Here is a 25106-nt window from a genome sequence, read left to right as displayed (position 1 = left end):
CCCCCCACCCACCCTGCTGTCTCTCCCCCCCCCCACCCTGCTGTCTCTCCCCCCACCCACCCTGCTGTCTCTCCCCCCTCACCCTGCTGTCTCTCCCCCTCACCATGCTGTCTCCCTCTCACCCTGCTGTCTCTCCACCTCACCCTGCTGTCTCCCCACCCCCCACCCACCCTGCTGTCTCTCCCCCTCACCCTGCTGTCTCTCCCCCTCACCCTGCTGTCTCTCCCCCTCACCCTGCTGTCTCCCCCCACCCACCCTGCTGTCTCCCCCCCTCACCCTGCTGTCTCTCCCCCTCACCCTGCTGTCTCTCCCCCTCACCCTGCTGTCTCCCCCCACCCACCCTGCTATCTTCCCCCCCACCCACCCTGCTATCTTCCCCCCCACCCACCCTGCTATCTTCCCCCCCACCCACCCTGCAATCTTCCCCCCCACCCACCCTGCAATCTTCCCCCCCACCCACCCTGCAATCTTCCCCCCCACCCACCCTGCTATCTTCCCCCCCACCCACCCTGCAATCTTCCCCCCCACCCACCCTGCAATCTTCCCCCCCACCCACCCTGCTATCTTCCCCCTCACCCACCCTGCTATCTTCCCCCCCTCACCCACCCTGCTATCTTCCCCCCTCACCCTGCTGTCTCCCCCTTACCCTGCTGTCTCTCCCCCTCACCCTGCTGTCTCTCCCCCTCACCCCTGCTGTCTCTCCCCCCTCACCCTGCTGTCTCTCCCCTCACCCTGCTGTCTCCCCCCCCCCACCCACCCTGCTGTCTCTCCCCCCCACCCCACCCACCCTGCTGTCTCTCCCCCCACCCACCCTGCTGTCTCTCCCCCCCACCCCACCCACCCTGCTGTCTCTCCCCCCCACCCCACCCACCCTGCGTCTCTCCCCCTCACACCTGCCGTCTCTCCCCCTCGGCCCTGCCGTCTCTCCCTCTCGCCCTGCCGTCTCTCCCCCTCGCCCTGCCGTCTCTCCCCCTCGCCCTGCCGTCTCTCCCCCTCGCCCTGCCGTCTCTCCCCCTCGTCCTGCCGTCTCTCTCCCCTTCGCCCTGCCGTCTCTCCCCCTCGTCCTGCCGTCTCTCCCCCCTCGCCCTGCCGTCTCTCCCCCTCGCCCTGCCGTCTCTCCCCCCCGCCCTGCCGTCTCTCCCCCTCGCCCTGCCGTCTCTCCCCCCTCGCCCTGCCGTCTCCCCCCTCGCCCTGCCGTCTCTCCCCCTCGCCCTGCCGTCTCTCCCCCTCGCCCTGCCGTCTCTCCCCCTCGCCCTGCCGTCTCTCCCCCTCGCCCTGCCGTCTCTCCCCCTCGCCCTGCCGTCTCTCCCCCTCGCCCTGCCGTCTCTCCCCCTCGCCCTGCCGTCTCTCCCCCCTCGCCCTGCCGTCTCTCCCCCTCGCCCTGCCGTCTCTCCCCCTCGCCCTGCCGGCTCTCCCCCTCGCCCTGCCGTCTCTCCCCCTCGCCCTGCCGTCTCTCCCCCTCGCCCTGCCGTCTCTCCCCCTCGCCCTGCCGTCTCTCCCCCTCGCCCTGCCGTCTCTCTCCCCCTCGCCCTGCCGTCTCTCCCCCTCGCCCTGCCGTCTCTCCCCCTCGCCCTGCCGTCTCTCCCCCTCGCCCTGCCGTCTCTCCCCCCTCGCCCTGCCGTCTCCCCCCTCGCCCCTGCCGTCTCTCCCCCTCGCCCTGCCGTCTCTCCCCCTCGCCCTGCCGTCTCTCCCCCTCGCCCTGCCGTCTCTCCCCCTCGTCCTGCTGTCTCTCCCCCCCACCCACCCTGCTGTCGCTCCCCCCCACCCACCCTGCTGTCTCTCCCCCCCCACCCACCCTGCTGTCTCTCCCCCCCACCCACCCTGCTGTCTCCCCCCCTCACCCTGCTGTCTCCCCCCCTCACCCTGCTGTCTCTCCCCCTCACCCTGCTGTCTCTCCCCCCACCCACCCTGCTGTCTCTCCCCCCCACCCACCCTGCTGTCTCTCCCCCCACCCACCCTGCTGTCTCTCCCCCCACCCACCCTGCTGTCTCTCCCCCCACCCACCCTGCTGTCTCTCCCCCTCACCCTGCTGTCTCTCCCCCTCACCATGCTGTCTCCCTCTCACCCTGCTGTCTCTCCACCTCACCCTGCTGTCTCCCCACCCCCACCCACCCTGCTGTCTCTCCCCCTCACCCTGCTGTCTCTCCCCCTCACCCTGCTGTCTCTCCCCCCTCACCCTGCTGTCTCCCCCCACCCACCCTGCTGTCTCCCCCCTCACCCTGCTGTCTCTCCCCCTCACCCTGCTGTCCTCTCCCCCTCACCCTGCTGTCTCTCCCCCTCACCCTGCTGTCTCCCCCCCACCCACCCTGCTATCTTCCCCCCCACCCACCCTGCTATCTTCCCCCCCACCCACCCTGCTATCTTCCCCCCCACCCACCCTGCTATCTTCCCCCCCACCCACCCTGCTATCTTCCCCCCCACCCACCCTGCTATCTTCCCCCCCACCCACCCTGCAATCTTCCCCCCCACCCACCCTGCAATCTTCCCCCCCACCCACCCTGCAATCTTCCCCCCCACCCCCCCTGCAATCTTCCCCCCCACCCACCCTGCAATCTTCCCCCCCACCCACCCTGCTATCTTCCCCCTCACCCACCCTGCTATCTTCCCCCCTCACCCACCCTGCTATCTTCCCCCCCTCACCCTGCTGTCTCCCCCTTACCCTGCTGTCTCTCCCCCTCACCCTGCTGTCTCTCCCCCTCACCCTGCTGTCTCTCCCCCCTCACCCTGCTGTCTCCCCCCCCACCCACCCTGCTATCTTCCCCCCCACCCACCCTGCTATCTTCCCCCCCACCCACCCTGCTATCTTCCACCCCACCCACCCCGCTATCTTCCCCCCTCACCTACCCTGCTATCTTCCCCCCTCACCCTGCTGTCTCCCCCTTACCCTGCTGTCTCTCCCCCTCACCCTGCTGTCTCTCCCCCTCGCCCTGCTGTCTCTCCCCCTCGCCCTGCTGTCTCTCCCCCTCGCCCTGCTGTCTCTCCCCCTCGCCCTGCTGTCTCTCCCCCTCGCCCTGCTGTCTCTCCCCCTCGCCCTGCTGTCTTTTCCCCCTCACCCTACTGTCTCTCCCCCTCACCCTACTGTCTCTCCCCCTCACCCTACTGTCTCCCCCCTCACCCTGCTGTCTCTCCCCCTCACCCTGCTGTCTCTCCCCCTCACCCTGCTGGCTCTCCCCCCTCACCCACCCTGCTGTCTCCCCCCCCCCCCCTCACCCTGCTGTCCCCCCCCCCACCCTGCTGTCTCTCCCCCTCACCCTGCTGTCTCTCCCCCCACCCACCCTGCTGTCTCTCCCCCCCCCACCCTGCTGTCCCCCCCCCCTCACCCTGCTGTCTCCCCCCCTCACCCTGCTGTCTCCCCCCCTCACCCTGCTGTCTCCCCCCCCTCACCCTGCTGTCTCCCCCCCTCACCCTGCTGTCTCCCCCCCTCACCCTGCTGTCTCCCCCCTCACCCTGCTGTCTCCCCCCCCTCACCCTGCTGTCTCCCCCCCTCACCCTGCTGTCTCCCCCCCTCACCCTGCTGTCTCCCACCCTCACCCTGCTGTCTCCCCCCCTCACCCTGCTGTCTATCCCCCTCACCCTGCTGTCTCTCCCCCTCACCCTGCTGTCTCTCCCCCTCACCCTGCTGTCTCTCCCCCTCACCCTGCTGTCCCCCCCCCCCGCTCACCCTGCTGTCTCTCCCCCCTCACCCTGCTGTCTCTCCCCCCCCTCACCCTGCTGTCTCTCCCCCCTCACCCTGCTGTCTCCCCCCCTCACCCTGCTGTCTCCCCCCCTCACCCTGCTGTCTCCACCCCCTCACCCTGCTGTCTCCACCCCCTCACCCTGCTGTCTCACCCCCTCACCCTGCTGTCTCACCCCCTCACCCTGCTTTCTCCTCCCCCTCACCCTGCTGTCTCCCCCCCTCACCCTGCTGTATCCCCCCCTCACCCTGCTGTCTCCCCCTCACCCTCCTGTCTCTCCCCCTCACCCTGCTGTCTCTCCTCACCCACTGTGCTGTCTCTCATCCTCACCCTGCTGTCTCTCCCCCTCACCCTGCTGTCTCTCCTCACCCACCCTGCTGTCTCTCATCCTCACCCTGCTGTCTCCCCCTCACTCTGCTGTCTCCCCCCTCACCCTGCTGTCTCTCCCCCTCACCCTGCTGTCTCCACCCTCACCCTGCTCTCACTCCCCCACCCCCCAGCTCTCTCTCTCCCACCCAACCCTGCTGTCTCCCCCCCTCACCCGGCTGTCTCCCCCCCTCACCCTGCTGTCTCTCCCCCTCACCCTGCTGTCTCCCCCCTCACCCTGCTGTCTCTCCCCCTCACCCTGCTGTCTCTCCCCCTCAACCTGCTGTCTCTCCCCCTCACCCTGCTGTTTCCCCCCCCTCATCCTGCTATCTCTCCCCCTCACCCTGCTGTCTCTCCCCCTCACTCTGCTGTCTCTCCCCCTCACTCTGCTGTCTCTCCCCCTCACCCCGCTGTCTCTCCCCCTCACCCTGCTGTCTCTCCCCCACCCACCCTGCTGTCTCTCCCCCTCACCCTGCTGTCTCTCCCCCTCACCCTGCTGTCTCTCCCCCTCACCCTGCTGTCTCTCCCCCTCACCCTGCTGTCTCTCCCCCTCACTCTACTTTCTCTCTCCCCCTCACCCTGCTGTCTATCCCCTCACCCTGCTGTCTCTCCCCCTCACCCTGCTATCTCTTTCCCCTCACCCTGCTGTCTCTACCCCTCACCCTGCTGTCTCCCCCCACCCACCCTGCTGTCTCTCCCCCTCACCCTACTGTCTCTTTCCCCTCACCCTGCTGTCTCCCCCTCACCCTGCTGTCTCTCCCCCTCACCCTGCTGTCTCCCCCCTCCCACCCTGCTGTCTCCCCCCACCCACCCTGCTGACTCTACCCCTCACCCTACTGTCTCTTTCCCCTCACCCTGCTGTCTCTCCCCACCCACCCTGCTGTCTCTCCCCCTCACCCTGCTGTCTACCCCCCTCACCCTACTGTATCTGCCCCTCACCCTGCTGTCTCTCCCCCTCACCCTGCTGTTCTCCCTCCTCACCCTGCTGTCTCCCTCCTCACCCTGCTGTCTCCCTCCTCACCCTGCTGTCTCCCCCCTCACCCTGCTGTCTCTCCCCCTCACCCTGCTGTCTCTCCCCCTCACCCTGCTGTCTCCCCCCTCGTCCTGCTGTCTCCCCCCTCGCCCTGCTGTGTATCCCCCTCACCCTCCTGTACCTTCACCCCCCCATCCTGCTATCTTTTCTCCCCTCGCATCCTTGTGTCTCTCCCTCCTCACCCTGCCATTCTGTAGCTCCCATGCTGCTGTTATTCTCCCTTGCATTGCCCTCCTTCACCCCCATTCACACGGTTGCCCCTACAGCCCCCTCACTGGCCCGCTCCCTCACTTCCTCCCTATCCCACCTCCCTGCTGCCTTCCTCCCGCTCCCACTGGCCAGCGACCTCGCCATTCCTGCCATCCCACTCCCTCTCTTACATACCCGCTAACCCACTACCTCTCTCTCCTTTCCACCATCCTGCTCTTTCTCCTTATTATGCTGTCCGATTCCCTTGTTTCCCCTTCCTGCTCTCCCACTCACTTTCACTGCTACCCACTTTTTCCTTCTCTCGCCCACCCGCCATCCCACTTCTCCCTCACCTGCCGTCCCACTCCCCTTCTTGCCCCTACCTACATTTTTGTGCTGAAGGTTTTCTTTTTTCTTACCTCACTCTGCTCTTTTACCTCATTCTCCATCTATAAATCTCTCTGCCTTCCCTTCTTGACATTAATACCGGCCTTGAATCTGACTTCCTGTGTGTAGTATCATGGGAGATCCATCAGTTATAGACTAAAAGTCCTGCCATACACTCCCATTTCTGTAATGCTGCACTGTGCTGTCATAGTTTGGCTTAAACTTTGTTGATTAGCTCAAAACAAAACAACAGCAAGCCAGCACAGTGTGTTGAAAATTCACCACTGTACCAAAAAGGGCCGACATTCTAAATGGTGAACAGGGATTCTCACTCCCTGACTCCGATGCAGGCTTCGGTGGGTGCTATTCAGGTCAAACTATATATTCAAGTTATCTCACGGTACAACCCATATCTTTACCGAAGATTTCATCTACTTACCACTTAGTCGCATCGATTCTGGGTCCCGCAGTGCTACGTAAGTAAACTAGACTTTGGAATAACCACTGTTTCAGCTCAAATTAAGTTCTTTTATTATTATATTTTTTCTTCTAAAAGCAGCAATCACTTTCTTTACAGAAAGGTAAAAAGATCTTGCTTCTGGACCCTTCTGGTTGGTTGAAGGGACCTTCAGGGCCAACTTGACAATCAATCTTCTTTAAAGTCTGGTTTTCTTTAGATGTATTCGCTGGTGAGCTCGGTTGCTATGTCCTATCTTTCCCATGTACCGAGCTGTGAGAGCTGGCTATCTCTGAGCTGACTCTGCCTCCTCTTTAAATTCTAGTCTTCCTTAGATGTATTAGCTTTTTAGCTCGGCTGCTACGTCTTATCTTTCCCATGACCGAGCTGACTGTAAGCTGACTCTGCTTGCTTCTCTTGTTCCTTCTCTCCTTCTCTCTGAGTTCTGGTAGTTCCTGCTCTGGTCTCTGGGTTTATATTCTCTTTCTAACAGTTATTAAGTTTTTATGACTATATTGTAAAGTAACTTTATTTAATTTTGATTGTAAAAAGTATCTTTGATCTAAACATTCTAATACGACTAAGTATTCATTTTGACATGGCCTCACCTCTCACGCCTCTGATTATGTTGTTTCCTTTGTGATGTTCAAAGTTCCTTTGTGATATTCAGAAATGTTTTGGTTTCAATACAGGTGTTTCTTTTAATTCCTGTCATTTCTATAGTTTTATTTTCCAATTGTGTCTCCAGCTCATAATTTTGACTTTGATTTTGGCTTTAAATTATGTTTCTCGTAGACTGATAGTGTCCAGTTTTCTTTAATTTACCTGATATCGGCAGAACTTTCACACCTAGTATTGTCACCAATTTCAACTGAACCTCATCCTTTCCTTTCCAGCTGTTTACTAAGATTGTTAATTTCAGTGAAGGTAGTTGTATGCTAAAAATCCACTTGATTATAACTTGAAAGGTTTACATTTATCACTTAGCTCAACTGAAACTCTCATACCTGCTTTTCCAGATGCATACTAAGATAGTTACTTTCAATGAAGGTGTGAGCCATTGTTTTTAGCTTCATACTTTGTTTTAGCTTTGTTTGGGAGAAGGAATCTGCATTTTATAATCCTGCTCTTTGCAGCTGCTATTAACCCTTTGTGGGATCTTTCCCTGTATCCTCTCATGTTTCTTAAATCAGACCAGATTTTTCCAGACTTCCATGTTTCAAATGACACATCTTTCCATATTTTCAATAACAAGTGAGACAGCAAACATACAAATCAAAAGTGAAGAAATGGCTAGACAGCTACCAGAAGGCATTGAGGACTTCTGAAAATAGATTCCAAATTATAAATGTTATTACTGGAGTAATTTAAGTAATGCACTCCTACCTATTCGCAATTTCATTTTCTCATGCAATCTATCACGTCTTTCAATAATTAGTTCCTGTTCATTTTCCTTATCATCTTTTTAATTTTATTTGCTCCTCATCCTAAGTCATAGTAAATGAAAAGAAGGCATCTGCCAACTTTTACTGGTTAATTCAACTTTTCAGAAAATGTGGCGTACACCTGACAGTATTTTTACTTTTAGTTCTTTTTATTTCATTAACTTTGGGTTCTCCCAACAGCATTTTATATTTCTGGTAACTTCTCTTGAATAAATTCACATAAAATGTGTCACATTTCCGATGGCCATTTTTTGCTTTCAACCCGTCTTATTTAATTGATTTGCAGAAACCATTCCCTGCTCCTGGGGGCACAATTTACTGCGGGCCCCTTTTCATTTATTTATGTTCAATAGCATGAGGCCCGTTCGCAATGCATTTCATGCCTTTGCCCTATTTTATTTAGTTCATTAATTGCGAGAGGCATGGCCTTTTCCGGATTGTCTTTTCTGTTTTTACCCTGTATTGTGTGTCTGGGAAAAGCATGGCCTACTCCAGGGAAGCACTTTGTTTCTACCTGTTTTAATTCAAACCTATTCTTTTTTTTTTTTTAAATATAATTTTTAATGGAATTTTTTACAGAAAATATAAACCATAACGACAAAAAATGAAATGCAACAAAATAACCCATAATAACTGTAACACCCCCAGACCATATGTATCCCCTCCCCCCACCCCCCAACCCCAATGAACAACAAAAGAACTTAAAAATAAATTTAAATTAAATAAACAAACATAGTCATTGTCCGCCCCCCCCCCCCTTTTCCCTCCCCCTTCCCCCCCCCCCCCCTTTTCCCTCCCCCTTCCCCCCCTCCCCCCCGGGTTGCTGCTGCTACTGTCCCTGTACCCTATCGTTGAGCCAGAAAGTCGAGAAAAGGTTGCCACCGCCTAAAGAACCCTTGTACCGACCCTCTCAGGGCGAATTTGACCTTCTCGAGCTTAATGAAACCCGTCATGTCATTGATCCAGGTCTCCAAGCTTGGGGGCCTCGCATCCTTCCATTGTAGCAAGATCCTTCGCCGGGCTACTAGGGACGCAAAGGCCAGCACACCGGCCTCTTTCGCCTCCTGCACTCCCGGCTCCACCCCAACCCCAAAAATCGCGAGTCCCCATCCTGGCTGGACCCTGGATCCCACCGCCCTCGACACCGCCCTCGCCACCCCCTTCCAGAACTCCATTCAAACCTATTCTTGATTGCATTTATTGGTTGATCGGATACAAACCCATTACTTTTGTTTCGGTAATGAAATGTGGATAGAGCATTTGATTGAAAGACCAACCCAATTCCCGCTGAGTTTATTCAAATAATTTTAGAAGATTATATATCAAATGTTTGAGATGATTGCCATGGAATTTGTTTAATATGTTGGAATTCTGTTGGATTAAGTAGCCAAGTTGATAGCCATTAAATTAATTATTTATTTATGGATCTTGGCGCAAACCTATTGTATAGTATGACCACAAGATTTGAGGAAGCTCATTGTATTTGTGACCAAATTGCCCTTAAATTACCACTGTTTTTATTTGTAAAAATTTGAAGACTATTTGAACTTTGTTTTCTTTGGCTGTAGTTAGCTAATTAATAGGAGCAGTATCTTGTTTAACGGTGCGCTACAAATGATTTCAGGATCAATAATGAGGAAGACTATTGGAGAATTCGCTACTTGCATCAGTACTATGTGAACCAGTGAAACATGGAAAGCTGATGTGTTCATCTGCTTTGTTCTTATGATATATCTATAATCTAAAATGTGTTGCATATGGTTACAGCTTCCTGTTGATATTAACTATACTTACTGGTCATGTTTTTGAAATCATCTTTTTATATCCCGTTTGTACTTTCATTCGGTATTATTATCTTCATTTAACAGATAGTAAGAATTTTGATTTGGCAGACCCTCAAGCTACCCTGAAGATCATATTCTTTGGAAATCTCCTCCTTCTCAAACCTTACAATGCAATAATATCTGGAGGTTGAAAATGAGGAATAATGTTTCACTATCTGGTTTTGTAGAATATTTTTCAATTGAAGTTTAGCATCTACATACGTATCTCCCTTCTGGCCATTTTCTGATGCTGCACTGAGATTCTTCCTGAAATGTTTTATTTCGGTGCTGCCTCTTTTGGACAGAAATCTGACGTTGGGGGCTATTATGGAGTGGAACAGCAGATGATCAAGTGATTACTCATAGTGCAACGCTCCAGGTGATTGCCTTATTTTCAGAAGGAATGACAGTCTATCCTGAAATGCATGAAGATGTTAAATTTCAGTCAAAGAACAAGGAAGATCATGCTAAAATTGGTTTAATAAAGGCCTGCACATTGTAATTCTGAGAATTTGTGTGTAGTACCTTTGAATATAATGTCATTAATGTTAAGTCCTTTTGTAGTCACTGACAGGTGGTGTTGCCGTTAATGTGTTTGTCGTTTTCCCCAAGTTTTAGTGCTGTGACTGATGCAGTAGTTAAGTAATAAACAGGGTGACGGAGCAGAAACTGTTTGTTCATTTTGCTGTAGGCACTGCAGAGTCTGAGTAATCATAACTCCCAGGGTAGACTTTAGCTGTATTGACTCATATGACAGATGTTCACAAGTTTATGAACTCTATTCTGCCATAGCACCACATTTCCTATGGCAAGCTTTCAAAATATGCAGTGACTCTTGTTAAATTATCATTTTATAAGACTTGTGCACATTGAAAATAAATTGCTGGGTAGATATATTGTGTTCATTAGGATGGGAGTTCGCTTTTTGAATTTGAGTTCAGAAGCTCGATGGTTTCGGGTATTTGCAAAATCAAACCTGTGATCCATGTGAGTCAGTGCAGAAATATTCTTTTTGAAAAGGAGCTCTGTCCTTGGTTCTGCAAATGACAGATCTGATGGCAAGGAGAAAATCAGGTGTACCTTATGCAGAGCAATATTGTTAACAACCTAAGAACATTCTTTGTGCAAGAAACCTACCATTTTGTTGAAGGGAAAAGAACAAAGTTAGCAAAAGTCATTTAAATTGGGGCCAAGCAAGTCTGTAGCAATCAAATATGGAAAAGTCATGTTGATGGCTCCTTGGCAGTCCTCAGCATTTTGCACCAACACTGAATAAAGTATGAGTTTAACATTGTTCACTTTAATATGTTTGCATCATCTGGTATGGGATAGCGACTGGGGGCATTATGCACAGAATCACTCAGTTTTACAGTGCATTTATGGCATAACATTTCAACTCTTCCATTGCACTTCCGAACATTTGATGGTTAAACCAAATTTACCCATCCATGATTAAAGCACTCAGTTTTACAGATTCACCTGTGGAAGGAGCAGTGCTCTGAAAGCTAGTGTTTGAAACAAACATGTTGGACTTTAACCTGGTGTTGTAAGACTTCTTACTGTGCTCACCCCAGACCAACGCCGACATCTCCACATCTTGATTAAAGCAAAGCAGTTAAAATGACTGATTCTTAACTTTATTGTGTTAAATGTAGTTTTATGCTTCAAGTTTTCCCAAAGTTGGTCTTTTTATGTAGAGCCAAGGATAACTCTGTAGATGTTATCAGTAAAGTTGTTTGATTGCTTCGGCAGTTGCTGTGCTTGTACAGCAAGGCAAATACTGCCTGTTGCTTTTACTACAGAAATGTGCGTTGTCATCTGACAGTTGTTCTTAGTGCGATAAAGAGCTGAAGTGCACAGGGCACTTACAACAGTGAGTCATATGAAGCTCACAACAAGTTTTATCAGGAACGAAAAAGATGTAAGGTCCGTTGTGAGAAGTGTTCTTTGAGTTGCCACTCAAATGTATTTGCACATTGCGAAATGCAAAATGTGCCTTCAACAAGTGCTTTATTAACTTTATTAAAAATATACATTTTAAAAAATCTGCCTTGATATGTTTGAGTGATAACTGGGTAGTCTGATTAACGTGTTGAAAATGGGTTCATCACAACAACAATATTTTAATCACAGTGTCATTCCTATAGCTGTGAATAACCAGATTTTAAATGCTGGCAATGATAATTTAAATTATACAAAACCATTTTCCATTTACAAAACGTAGCAGGAGAAGGGTGTTTTTCAGAATGGAAGATTGTGACTAGTGGTGTTACACAGGGATCGGTGCTTAGGCCTCTGTTGTTTGTGATGTACATAAACAATTTGAAGTAAAATGTAGCAGGTCTGATTAGTAAGTTCGCGGATGACACCAAGGTTGGTGGAGTGGCAGATGGTGTTGAGGATTGTCGGAAGAAACTGCGGGACATAGTTAGGTTGGAGACTTGGGGAGAGAAATTGCAAATGGAGTGTAAATATGAGGTAATGTATTTTGGTAGGTCTAACAGAGAGGAAATATACCGTAAATGGTAAAACTCATATACAGTTGTATAGAATCTTGGTAAGGCCGCACTTGGAATATTGCGCACAATTCTGGTCGCCACACTACCAGAAGGATGTGGAGGCTTTGGAGAGGGTGCAGAGGAGGTTTACCAGGAGGTTGCCTGATCTGGAGGGTATTAGCTCTGTAGAGAGGCTGAGTAGACTAGACTGTTTTCATTAAAAAGACGGAGGTTGAGGGGTGACCTGATAGAGGCCTACAAGATTATGAGGGGCATGGATTAGTGGATGGGCAGGCACTTTTTTCCAGGGTGGAGGGGTCAGACACCAGGGGGCATAGGTTTAAGGTCAGTGGGCAAAGTTTAGAGGAGATGTGCAAGGCAGATATTTTACGCAGACGGTGGTGAGTGCCTGGATCGTGTTGCCAGGGGAGGTTGTGGAAGCAGATACATTAACGGCATTCATAAGGCATTTTGGCAAACACGTGAATAGGATGGGTACAGAGGGATATGGCACAAGGAAGTGCTGAGGGTTTTGGCAGAGGTTGGTATCATGACCGGTACAGACTTGGAGGGCCGATGGGCCTGTTCCTGTGCTGTATTGTTCTTTGTCCTGATTGGGGTGAAGTCTTTTTATATTTTTAGTAAATTAAAAATATACATTGAATAACTTGTAAAATGTGTCAATATTAGTGTCCTTGCATCTAAACTACAAGTGTACATTTATTTTATTGAATTGAACTGAACTATTAAGAGCCCCTCAAAGGGGGTAGGACATAAGTTCAATTAATGGAAACCCCCAGTGGTGAATCTGGGGGTCATGGCCAGTTTCATGACTGAAGTTGGCTGCTGCTGCGTTTTTAAAAAATGAGTGCAAAAGATTGCAGAAACTCGGTGCTTGTAATTCAGAAATATTTTTGATCAGGTTACAATGATTTTAGCCAAATTACACTCGATCAGCCAAACCACATGGACATTTCAGGTTGTAAACCTTTTCACAACTACTTGTTTTTCTATTTTCAACAAAAAACTTGGCATCTGATTTGAGATAACTTTTTCAGAACACTAGGCATAGGACCCGCCACAACACTCTGGGTGCACAGTAGCATGATTGGATCAATAAAATTGTGTTGTTTGTTTTTGTGTGATAGCAAGAAACTCTGTGTCCAAGTCTCATCTAAAGTGACGTTGAGACTGAGTGGTGGAGGATTGGAATACTCAGAATAGCATTCATCTGAATTGAAGTGAGAATTAGATTTGCTGAGTGCATTGAACTCTTGAGCATTCTATAGGGACCTAAAGCAGGATTGCTTGGGTCAGGTAGAGTATTTCAAAAGTTAACAATTTAACCAAAAACAGTGACTATAAAAAGGTAATTGAGAATTTAATACATATGTTCCATAGATTTAAATAAAGTTCAACCCTGGATTGGGAAATGTGCATGATTCAATAAAAATATATGGGTGAGATTACAGTTTTGCTGATGCATATTCTCAGATCAATTTTAAATGGAATGAATATACATTTTTTTTTTCATTTTTCATTACATGTGTAAAGTTACAACTGTTGCTGTATGCAGAAATTGATGTAATTGTCACAGAACAGGGCTACTGTTTTGATTAGAAAAGTAATCACTAAGTACTGTCAACGTAGTGTCAACATAGCGCCTACTGCAAGTGTAAATGGCAGATACATTGCTAGCCTGCATTAGCAGTGGTTAAGAATATGGTTAAAAAGATTTATAGTATTTTTGTGAAAAAGCATTGGACTGACCCACCCTAAAATATGCAATTGTAGATGGTTGTGGTGGACCCAATTCTATCAAGTACTAGTTATCTTAAAACAGAGACACAAATAATCCGAACAACATTTTATCTTGATGTATGCGTCATGTAGGAAGGAACATCAGCTACGAATTAGGGAGTTAAAATTAAGGAAGGAAATCAGGGACGATTGTTTTCACTTAAATGTTACTAATATATGAATATGGCCATTAAGTTGTGTAGGGTGAAGGGAGCTTATTAAAGGTGGATTGAAGAGCAAGAGAAGGAATACAAAGCTGGAATATGATGAAAGTGGACAAGAATGCGCGGGATTTCTTTTACTTTATTGGATGTGAATTTCGCTGGCAAGACCAGCAGTTATTACCCATGGTGTTGGTGCACCCAAAATGTGTTGGGAAAAGAATTTAAGCATTTTGATCTAGTGACAATGAAGGAACGGCAATATATTTCCAAGCCAGCATAGTGGATGACTTGGAGGAAAGTCGCAGGAAGTTGTGTTCCCATGCAACTGCTGCCCTTGTACTTCTAGGCACTGAAGTCCTGGGTTATGGTGGTGCTGCCAAAACAACCTTGGTGAGTTGCTGCAGTTCACTTCATCGATGGTATTGATGTTGCCACTTTGTACCAGTGGTGGAGGAGGTAAATGTTTAAGTTGGTACGTGAAGTGGCAATCAAGTGGACTGCTTTAACCTGGGTGGTGTCAAGCTTTTTGAGTATTGTTGGGGTTGAACTCATTCAGGCAAATGGCGAGTGCTGCACCACATTTCTGACTTGTGTCTCAGTGGTGGACTTGCTTTGTGAAGTCAGGAGATGAAGTACTCCACAGAATTCCCAGTCCCTGATCTGCTCTTGTAGCCACTGTATTTAAATGGCCCACCTTCTAACCCTTGCCCCTCGCCTGAGGTGTGATAATCCTCAAGTTAAATCACCATCAGTCAGTTCTCCCCCTCAAAGGTCATCTGGGACTATGGCAACTTTACTTAAGTGGTTGTTAAGTTTGTTTTTTGGTCAATGGTAAGCCCAAGAATGTTGATGTTGGGGGCTTCAGCCATGATAATGCCCTTGAACATCAAGGCAAAATGGTTAGATTGTCTCTTGTTGGAGTTGGTCATTGCCTGGCACTTGTGTGGCATGAACATTACTTGTCACTTATCAGCTCAAACCTGAATGTTGTCCAGTTCTAACAGTCTGTAGGCATGGACTGCTTCAAATCTGAGGAGTTGCAAATGCCACTGAGCACTGCCCAATCATCGGCAAATGATCCCACTTCTGAACTTATGATAAAGGGAAGGTAATTGATGCAGCTGAAGATAGTTGGGTCTAGTTCGTTACTGTGATGAACTCCTACTGTGAAGTGCTGGAACAGAAATAATTGGCCTCCAGCAACCACGGCCACCTTCCTTTGTGTCTGGTATGACTCCCAACCAGTGGAGAGTTTGCTCGGGTTCCTTGATGCCACTCTTGGCCAAATGAGTCGTGATGTCAAGGGCTATAATTATCTCCTCCTCCTCTAAAATTCAGCTCTGTTTTGCCATGTTTGGACCAAGGTGTAATGAGGATGAAAGCCACATAGCCCTGAAGGAACCCAAATGAGTATAACCGAACAGGTTGTTGCTGAATAAGTGTCTTTGGTAGCACTGTCCATGGCATCTTCCATCACTTGCTGTTGATTGATAGTCGGCTGGTGGGGTAGTAATTGGCTGGATTGGACTTGCCCTGTACTTTGTGGATAAGATGTACGTGGGCAATTTTCCATATGTTTAGGCAGATGACAGTTTTTTAATTGTTACTCAAACAGCTTGGCTAGGGGCTTAAGAGAACAGAGACAAAGGTATTGTTCAGAAGGATTCAATAAGAAGTCTTACAACACCAGGTTAAAGTCCAACAGGTTTGTTTCAGATCACTTGCTTTCGGAGTACTGCTCCTTCCTCAGGTGAATTTAGAGGTGGGTTCCAGAAACATATATATCGACAAAGTCAAAGATGCAAGATGATACTTTGAATGCAAATCTTTGCAGGTAATTAAGTCTACAGGTCCAGACGGAGCAACTGGAGAGAGGGATAATCACAGGTTAAAGATGTGTGAATTGTCTCAAGCCAGGACAGTTGGTAGGATTTTGTAAGCCCAGGCCAGATGTTGGGGGGTGAATATAATGCGACATGAATCCAAGGTCCAGGTTGAGGCTGTACTCGTGTGCGAAACGTGGCTATAAGTTTCTGCTTGGCGATTCTGCGTTGTCGCGTGTCCTGAAGGCTGCCATGGTGAATGCTTACCCAAAGATCAGAGGCTGAATGCCCTTGACTGCTGAAGTGTTACCCGACTGGAAGGGGACATTCCTGTCTGGCGATTATCACGTGATGTCCGTTCATCCATTTTCGCAGCGTCTGCATGGTCTCGCCAATGTACCACGCTTCGGGACATCCTTTCCTGCAGTGTATGAGGTAGACAACGTTGGCTGAGTCGCACAAGTATGTACCACGTAACTGGTGGGTGGTGTTCTCACGTGTAATGGTGGTACCCATGTCGATGATCTGGCACATCTTGCAGAGATTTCCATGGCAATGTTGTGTGGTGTTGTGGTTGCTGTTCTGAAGGCTGGGTAGTTTGCTGCAAACAATGGTTTGTTTGAGGTTGCGCGCTTGTTAGAAGGCAAGTAGTGGGGGTGAGGGAATGACCTTGGCAAGATATTCGTCTCCATCGATGACATGTTGAAGGCTGCGAAGAAGATGTCATAGTTTCTCCGCTCTTGGTAAGTACTGGCGATGAAGGATACTCCGTCGGTTGTGTCCCGTGTTTGTCTTCTAAGGAGGTCGGTGCGGTTTTTTGTTGTGGCGCGTTGGAACTGTCGATCGATGAGTCGAGCGCCATATCCCGTTTGCACGAGGGCATCAACCCTTTGTCGTATAAACATCAACAGGAATTGTTGTTACAGGAGCCTTCTCCCATCAGTTGTTCGAATGTCCACTGCCATTTACAACTGAATGTGGCTGAACTGCAGAGTTTTGATCTGCTTCTTTGATTGTGGGATCACATGGCACTGACTGTAACATGCTTCTGTCACAGTTTAGCATACATGTCGGCCTATGTTGAAGCTTCATTGTATTGGCACCTTATTTTCACGTACCTCTGGTGCTGCTCTTACCATGGTCTCCGACACTCCAGTGGAAAAGTGAGGGATATTTTAGTGTAGTCTGAGGCAGAGCAACCTTTGAAGAGAATTCTAAAGGCTGGTCCTTCGAAAGTGAGGACTGGAATCCCAAATGAACGAGACAGAGTTTCAATGAGATTGGTTGACCTCCAGTGATTGCTGATGCCTGGGTGCATTGCTGAGATAACTGTGGGATTTGTCTTAATCACATTTGAGTGGTGTGGGCGTTAGACCACGGCTTGTCTGTATCTCATGCCTCAAAAAATCCCTCGAGAAACAGGGCCCACATATACGCTGGATAAAAGCGGAGATGGTGTGATCAACTGTCCAAAGACCGCAAACAGCTTGAGAAGAACAAAGCAAGTTTACCTTTGTCATGGTCACACAGTATGTAATTTATGGCTTTGATGAGAGCTGTTCCTGTATTGTGACAGGCACTTGATTGTGGGATTAGAGGGATTCAGACATGGACTTCGAGGAAAGGTTGGCATGGGTGTGGGAGGAGATAATACATTCAAAGACTTGCAAAGAGAGATTGGAGATGGGATGGTGGTTTGCAAGAGGGTTTTTCTTTTGTGGAAAAGGGTGATGATGGCAGATTAACTTGCCCATATTTGGCCTGATACCATGCGACTTCATGGGATCCTGAGTGAATGTTGAGCATTCCTATGACATGCCGTTGCCGACTGTATACCCTGCATACCTCACTGCTGCCACCTCTGGTGGATCAGTCCTGTTGGTGGGACAGGATTTTCTCTGAGATGGCGATGGGGGAGTCTGTAACAATAGTGTAAGGTATGACTTGGTGACGTGTTTTCAGTCTGTTACTTGACTAGCGTTGTGAACAGCTCTTCCAACCTTTGCACAGGTTCTCAGATGTTATCAAGGAGAATTGTGTGGGGGCAAAGTGCATTTGCCATTTCTGGTGCCAAGGTCATTGCCAAGTAGTTCATCTGGTTTTGTTCTAATTGATTTTTCTGTCGTGGTTTGATACAACTGAATGTTTTGCTGTTCTTGCAGTTAAGAATGAATTGCATTGCTCATGGTCAGATCAGGTAAGGTTGGCAGATTTCTCCCTTGGTGGACATTAGAGAACCAGATGGGTTTTTACAAAAGAGTTAGGAGACTAGCTTTTTTATTCCAGATTTATGAATTGAGATAAAGCTTCCATAGCTGCCGTGAACTTGCTTTAGTTTGCCACAGGATAGGTATCCAAGATGTAGGATGGTGACCTACATGCACACATACACCCCCCCCCCCCCCCAAAACAACACATACATGCACATACGCACATATACGCATACACACACACATACATACACACACACACACAAGGGCATACACACCGTTCGTCATCATCTGGCTTGAGGTAGACCTCGAGGTGGGAGCGCAATATCTCTGATCTTTATCTCTATCTTGCCTTGGTCCTTAGAATTGTTTTTTCTTCAGAGAGAGCAAATTAAAGCTGTGCAAGGTAGTTCCATGAGGATTCTATGCAATTCTGGGGTATATAGGGCATGTCATGATGGAGAGATATTAGGAACTTGGTCCAGAAAAGGCGTCCAGGATGTAGCAGGCAATTTAGGCGTTAAAATGACTGTTAGCAGCAGAGGTAGAGGAAGCACCCACAGCCAGAGTTACCTTATCCCATTGAGACTTAACCTCGTTAATGGAAATACACAGAATACCCCGGTTCAGCCAGGATGATACATTCAATAGCCTTGGTAATTCAGGACAACCTTGTTTGACCAGCCATCAGCCCATCATACAGTCTAATGATCTCTTTGTCCATCAATGGAAGGTTAGTTGCATATGAATGGCATAGCTCTGTTTTTTTGTATAAATGGGAGTGGGCAATCAGCCAAGATAACAATAAGGGATTCAAGTCTACACATCATGGGAGAAGCTTTGTTTGAGAGGGTGGTGGAACCTAGAGAGAGGGAAATAAATGCTTTTTTGAACAGTTACGGCAGAAGACTGTGGAGGCTACCCCGAAAGGTCATGAAGGAAGCTGCTGCAGATACAGGCTTTCAAAAGGGGTCTAAAGGAACTTGACCTACAGCAGAGAATTGCTTCATAAATACAAGTATCATCATTAGCTGTACCTACAGCAGATAATTGCTTCATAAATACAAGTATCATAATTACGTGTCTATGTAGGTGGAATGAGGACTGTTTGTTTATTGGATGTGTTTAATGGAAACAAATGTGTTAAGGTTAAGAAATGCATGTAATCTGTTGAGGTTCGAATTGAAGTAAAGATTTAAATATTGTTTTCTTTTCTTTTGTTTTAATAAACTTTGTTTCTAAAATGACCAAGCCCTATTTCTTATATTATCAATCCTGGAACAAATTGATCTTTCCGCTCTACATTTAAAATTTTTAAAGTTATGGCAGCTGGTCCAGCCTCCTAACCTCTGTTGAGAGCTACCCAGGCATCCGTAACAGGCACCAGCAGGCTTTCTGCTTTCCGTTCAGGTTTGAGAGACCTCAATGTGGGAGTGCAATCTTTGCAATATTTATCTCTATCGTGCCTTGGTCACTGATTCCTTGAAATTGTTTGTTTTTTCAGAGAGAGCAAATTCAATGCTGTGCCAAGTAGTTCCATGAGTGTTCTGTGCAATTCTAAAAAACATCATTTCTTAAAGGTTTCTATTTTTTACACCACTCTGCTACAGTCCTCTGACTAACGGAAGAAAGTTGCAATATTGCGTGACAGGTTATTAATTACATATCCTAGAAATTACAATTACTGGCAATTAGATTAACGCTTAACATATTTGTCTGATGTTTCTCTCCACTATTGTAGCATGATTTTCTTTATGACAGGCAGGTTGATGATTGTGGTGAGGGAGAGAAAAGTGAAATTTAGCAACTGAATGTGTGAATCCACTCGTATTGCCTGTGATACTTTGTAAGCTAATATTTTGCCTGCAAATTTTGTCCTGAAAACCACGATAGACTGTTGCATTGGAGACAAATATAATTAAGTGTTTTACTGTGTTTCTCTCCAAACAGAGGCAAAAGAAATCGTTTTGAAAGCTCAAATCCTGGCTGGTGGCAGAGGAAAGGGCAGCTTTACCAGTGGTCTGAAGGGAGGTGTTCATTTAACTAAAAAGTAAGTTTTAAATTTTGTTGAGGAACTTAGTTTACAGTGCTTCAGAAAGAAGTGCTTCAGAAAGTAGTATGTTAAGTAGCCAAATTTTCAAATAATACAGTACTTTGGGGAGCTTTTGAACTGGAAGAGCTGTTCTGAAATTTCAGAATGAATGGACATGATGTGCAAGTGGCAACAGAATCAATATCCAGACAAGTGTAAATTGTGTAGCATTGGAAGAAAAAATAGACAACGTATATCTATCCGTAAATGATTTTGAAGTAGCAAAAGAAACTAAAAGAATTTTGCTAGACTTGACATTGAACATGTCCAAAGAATGCTGAGAAGCAGTCAATAAAACCAGGAGGATGCTGAAGTATGTAACCAAAACATTAATATATTTGAAAGGAAATGGCATTTCTGAGCTCTGCACAGACGATAGCTTGGAAACTACATCCAGTCTTGTTGCCAAAAGAGGCTTTCAAATGTTGGAGACAATGCAGTGAAGAGCCACACAGTTAGTAGTAGTTTCATAAAAGATTGTAGATTTAATCTGTAAGCACATAAATTAAACTGAAAGAACTGATGGGGGGGGGGGGGGGGGGGGGCATGGGTTTCAACTAGTTAAAAGGTAGTTTTCAAATTCTTATTCACACGAGAGATCTATGAGGGTTAAGCTTCCAGATGGAAAAGTGAAAGTAAATAGCCCCCCTTCTCAAGCCCATGAACATGCTGCTTCCTTCGAAATCAGTGCCCATCTTTGCCCAACTCCACGTTTGAATCTCATCTGCTAGGTTTCAATTGTGCAATCAAAACTAAACAAATTCACATGCGACCTCTATGACTGGTACGCTATCCCTTCTCATCCATCTCACTACTCTAATCTTTGACTTCTTTTCCTCCAGTACTTCTCCTTAGTGGATCTGCCTTCATTTGGTTTCCACTCTTACCTTTGTAATTGTAGCCAAAGCAACTCTGGTAATGATGTCTCTTCCTACTCACACAATTATCTCTGAAGTACCCCAAGGATCTACTCTTGACCCCATCCCTTTCTCATCCACTTTGGTGACGGTACGGTAGCATTGTGGATAGCACAATTGCTTCACAGCTCCAGGGACCCAGGTTCAATTCCCGGCTTGGGTCACTGTCTGTGCGGAGTCTGCACATCCTCCCCGTGTGTGCGTGGGTTTCCTCCGGGTGCTCCGGTTTCCTCCCACAATCCAAAGATGTGCAGGTTAGGTGGATTGGCCCTGATAAATTGCCCTTAGTGTCCAAAATTGCCCTTAGTGTTGGGTGGGGTTACTGGGATAGGGTGGAGGTGTTGACCTTGGGTAGGGTGTTCTTTCCAAGAGCCGGTGCAGACTCGATGGGCCGAATGGCCTCTTTCTGCACTGTAAATTCTATGATAACTATGATAAATGCCAGGTTCCACATGCACATTGATGACATCATGCTCTACTTTTCTACTCTCATTTTTAATCTCCGAACTGCTTCTCTTTACTGATTAATGTTTTGGATGAACCTCCATTTCCTCCAGTTAAAAATTTGGGATATCAAAGTTTTTTTCTTCATTGACAATTTTCGCTTTTACTGTGACCTGGAACACACTAAGTCTTCATGAAAGTACCTGTTCTATGTTATTGCCTACCTCTGATGATACTTCTGCAACCTGTCACCTCTGGATTTTTGTGCGTATGGCAGATGTGAAAAATCTGCCATTCCATCGAATCACAGCACCATGACAGTGAAGAAGGAGGCCATTTTGCCCATCGAGTCTGCGCCAACTCTCTGAAAGAGCAGCCTACCTAGGCCCACTCCCCCACCCTATCCCCGCAACCACATAACCCCACCTAATCTCTACATCTTTGGACACTGAGGTGCAATTTAGCATGGCCAATCCACCTAACCTGCACTTCTTTTGAACTGTGGAAGGAAAGAGGAGCACCTGGAGGAAACCCTCGCAGACACAGGACGAAAGTGCAAACTCCACACAGACACAGTCACCCAAGGCCGGAATTGGTCTCTGCCATTGTCAAGCAGCAGTGCCAACTACTGTGCCACCGTGTCGCCCATGAAGAGCATTCACAAAGAACATTGAATGCTATCTCATCCCATCCTGCCAAATCCTAGCAACCAAATCTCTGCTCTCAGACGAAAGTAACAGTGCTGTTATTAAAACAGCCATGCATTTAGTTTTGATTTTGAAAGACCTGAAATAAAAACCTGCAGAGTGGAAAATTGCATATTTATAAGTTTAAAACCAGCGATTTATTAGCGGCTGTTGAGGAATAAAACATGAAATAATTCCGTGTTTGCAACAATCTCTTTGAAATGTACAAGTTTTTTTTGGATTTGATTTGATTTATTGTCACATATACCGAAGTACAGTGAAAAGTATTTTTCTGCGGCCGAGGGAACGTACACATTACGTACATAGTAGAAAAAAGAATAATCAACAGAGAACATTGACAACTGGTACATCGACAAACAGTAATTGATTACAGTGCGGAACAAGGGGCCAAACACAGCAAATACATAAGCAAGAGTAGCATAGGGCATCGTGAATAGTGTTCTTACAGGGAACCAATCAGTCCGAAGGAGTTGTTGAGGAGTAAGCTGTTCCTATGTTTGAATGTGTGGATCTTCAGACTTCTGTACCCTCTGCCTGAAGGGTCTCGAAGAAGGCAATGCCTGGGTGGGAAAGGTCTCTTGTGGGGGTGGCATGTTTGTGTGATGCGTTGGGCTGAGTTCACCGCACTCTGCAGTTTCTTGCGATCTTGGAACGAGCAGTTCCCATACCAGGCTGTGATGCAGCCGGGTAGGATGCTCTCTATTGCACGTCTGTAGAAATTTTTGAGAGTCGATGCAGACATGCCAAATTTCTTTAGCTTCCATAGGAAGTAGAGACATTGTTGGGCTTTCTTGACTGTTGCATCGTGAGTGGACCAGGACAGACTGTTGGTGATGGTGACCCCCAGGAACTTAAAGCTATTGACCATCTCCACTTCGGAGCCATTGATGCAGACGGGTGTGCATGTCGCGCCATGCTTCCTGAAGTCGATGATCAGTTCCTTGGTCTTTACAACATTTAGAGAGAGGTTGTTTTCGGTACACCATGCAGCTAAGTGAGTGGTATTAGCCTTACAGATCTGTTTTCCGTGCTGTCTCTGCATCCTTCTCCCTCACCTCCTGTTGAAAGATCTATGGGATCCACTTGTGGACCAAACCCCACATTTCACCTCCTGGATTCACCCCTGCCCTTGCATTGCAGCTCTGTTAACCTCCTGCTTCCATCTCCATAGTAGTGACAAATTTTCTGAACCCCATATATGCTTCAACTCCAGCACGTCACTTCTGGGGACTTGAGGTGCTTCACACCTGTTCCTCAGAAGTCCCTGGCACGCACTAGCACAACCCCTTCATGTCCAAGTGTGGTGCCACACATGGCCCTGACCCATCAAGAGTGCAGATCATAATGCCAGCTCTTTGTCCCCACAGAGGGGGGGGGGGGGGGGGGGGGGGGGGGGGGGGGGGGGGGAGGTTGGCCTGCTCCGCAGAGGTGAGAATCCACTGCCTCTTCACCCAGATGACCTGTCTCCAACGAGTTGTTCATATCAGACAAAACGATCTTCACTGACCACATGCCGATTGTCTCACAGGATCTACATGAGGCCTCAGAGCTATCAACCTCACCTTTCACCAGCGCAGACATGACATCTGTGACCTCCCGGATGCAACTGTGGGCTGTAGATTGTGAAATATCGAACCCTGGAATGACCCGGTGGCATAACATTTGACGGCAACAGTAACCTTAATGGCCACTGGGAGTGGGTGTCCTCATCCTCCACGGGGTGCTGGTGTCCTCCTCCACGGGGTGCCATGTCTGTGAGGAAGTGGCACCGATACTGCACTGTGATTCTACTGAGACGTAGTCTTATGCAGCACATGCTGTCCGTCATCTTATTGAATGACCAACTAAGCCTGTGCGCCTTAGACTGTCACTGGCCTACCCTTTTGAGTCCCTCCGCAGCCTGATGGGTGGCCAGGTCTTCAGGATGTGGGGCGGCCCCCTGTACATGGGGTACCACCTCCAGCTTGCGGTATCGCTGCTGCCTTCTCCAGCAAATGGCCACCTTGTCTGCCACCTGAGGATTGGGAACAGTTTAAAATTCAGCAAGGCAGACCAAGGGATTGGTGAAGAAGGGAAAAGTACAATATGAAAGTAAGCTAGCAGGGCACATAAAACTGACTGTAAAAGTTTCTATAAGTATGTAAAGAGAAAAAGATTGATAAAACGAATGTAGGCCCCTTACAGTGAGAAACAGGGAAATTCACAACAAAGAACAAGGAAATGACTGAGAAACTAAATTGTACTTTGCTTCTGTCTTCACAAAGGAAGACATGAATAATGTACTGGAAGTTCTGGGAAACACGAGATTTAATGAAGTGCTGAAGGAAATTAGTATTAGCAGAGAAATAGTTTTAGGGAAATTAATGGAATTGAAGACAGATAAAACTCCAGAGCCTGATAATCTTCATCCCAGAGTACTTAAGGAAATAGCCCTAGAAATAGATCCATTGGCGGTCATTTTGCAAAATGCTTTGAATTCTGGAATGGTTCCTACAGATTGGAGGGTAGCTAATTTTTGTGAGGGCCACGAAGAATCCAGCACGAGTCTTCAGGATACAAAGAAATAACATTTATTTACAATAACATATATATACAACAGCAGGAACTTCCCTTGCAGCTCACTCCTCTCTCTCTCTCTCTGCTGGTTCCAAACTGGCCAGCTCTATTTATGCAGGGAGTCTGCTAATGATTTCTCCGCCCCCTCATTGGGGAAGTTCATACTCCCACAGGATTGTGCGATTGTCATTAGTCCACAGCCAATGTTAAGCAGGCAGGTTATAACATCCCCCCCCCCCCCCCCCCCCAAAGTCCAAGGAATCCACCGAAGACCCTGGCGAAGGAGGGCGTCAGACTCGTTTTGCCGCAGGCCAGACCCCATTTGCACGAGGCGCTGGATCGGGCGGCGTGTAACGAGATGGAGACCGGCACTTCCGTGATGAACGGCGCAACGGTTATCAATCCACAGCCCGAGATTCCGCCTGCATCTGTCGCTGAAAGTAAAAGTGCAAGTACAGCAGACAGTAAAGAAGGCAAATAGTATATTGGCCTTCATAGCGAGAGGATTTGAGTATAGTAAT

The 25106-nt window shown here is 48.0% G+C and overlaps 1 protein-coding gene across 2 annotated transcripts in view; it reads left to right on the top strand.

Moving 5' to 3' along the window:
• The window catches only part of suclg2 (succinate-CoA ligase GDP-forming subunit beta), a 473504-nt gene that overhangs the window by 250477 nt on the left and 197921 nt on the right, over positions 1-25106 (top strand). For both annotated transcript variants that reach the window (XM_038810602.1, XM_038810601.1), the window contains one exon: positions 19820-19919. In XM_038810602.1, coding sequence (XP_038666530.1) covers positions 19820-19919 — 100 coding nt within the window. The remainder of the gene's footprint in view (positions 1-19819; positions 19920-25106) is intronic.

This window comes from Scyliorhinus canicula, chromosome 11, assembly GCF_902713615.1.
Source record: "Scyliorhinus canicula chromosome 11, sScyCan1.1, whole genome shotgun sequence".
Taxonomy (NCBI): domain Eukaryota; kingdom Metazoa; phylum Chordata; class Chondrichthyes; order Carcharhiniformes; family Scyliorhinidae; genus Scyliorhinus; species Scyliorhinus canicula.
This window is presented reverse-complemented; position numbering and strand designations above follow the sequence as displayed.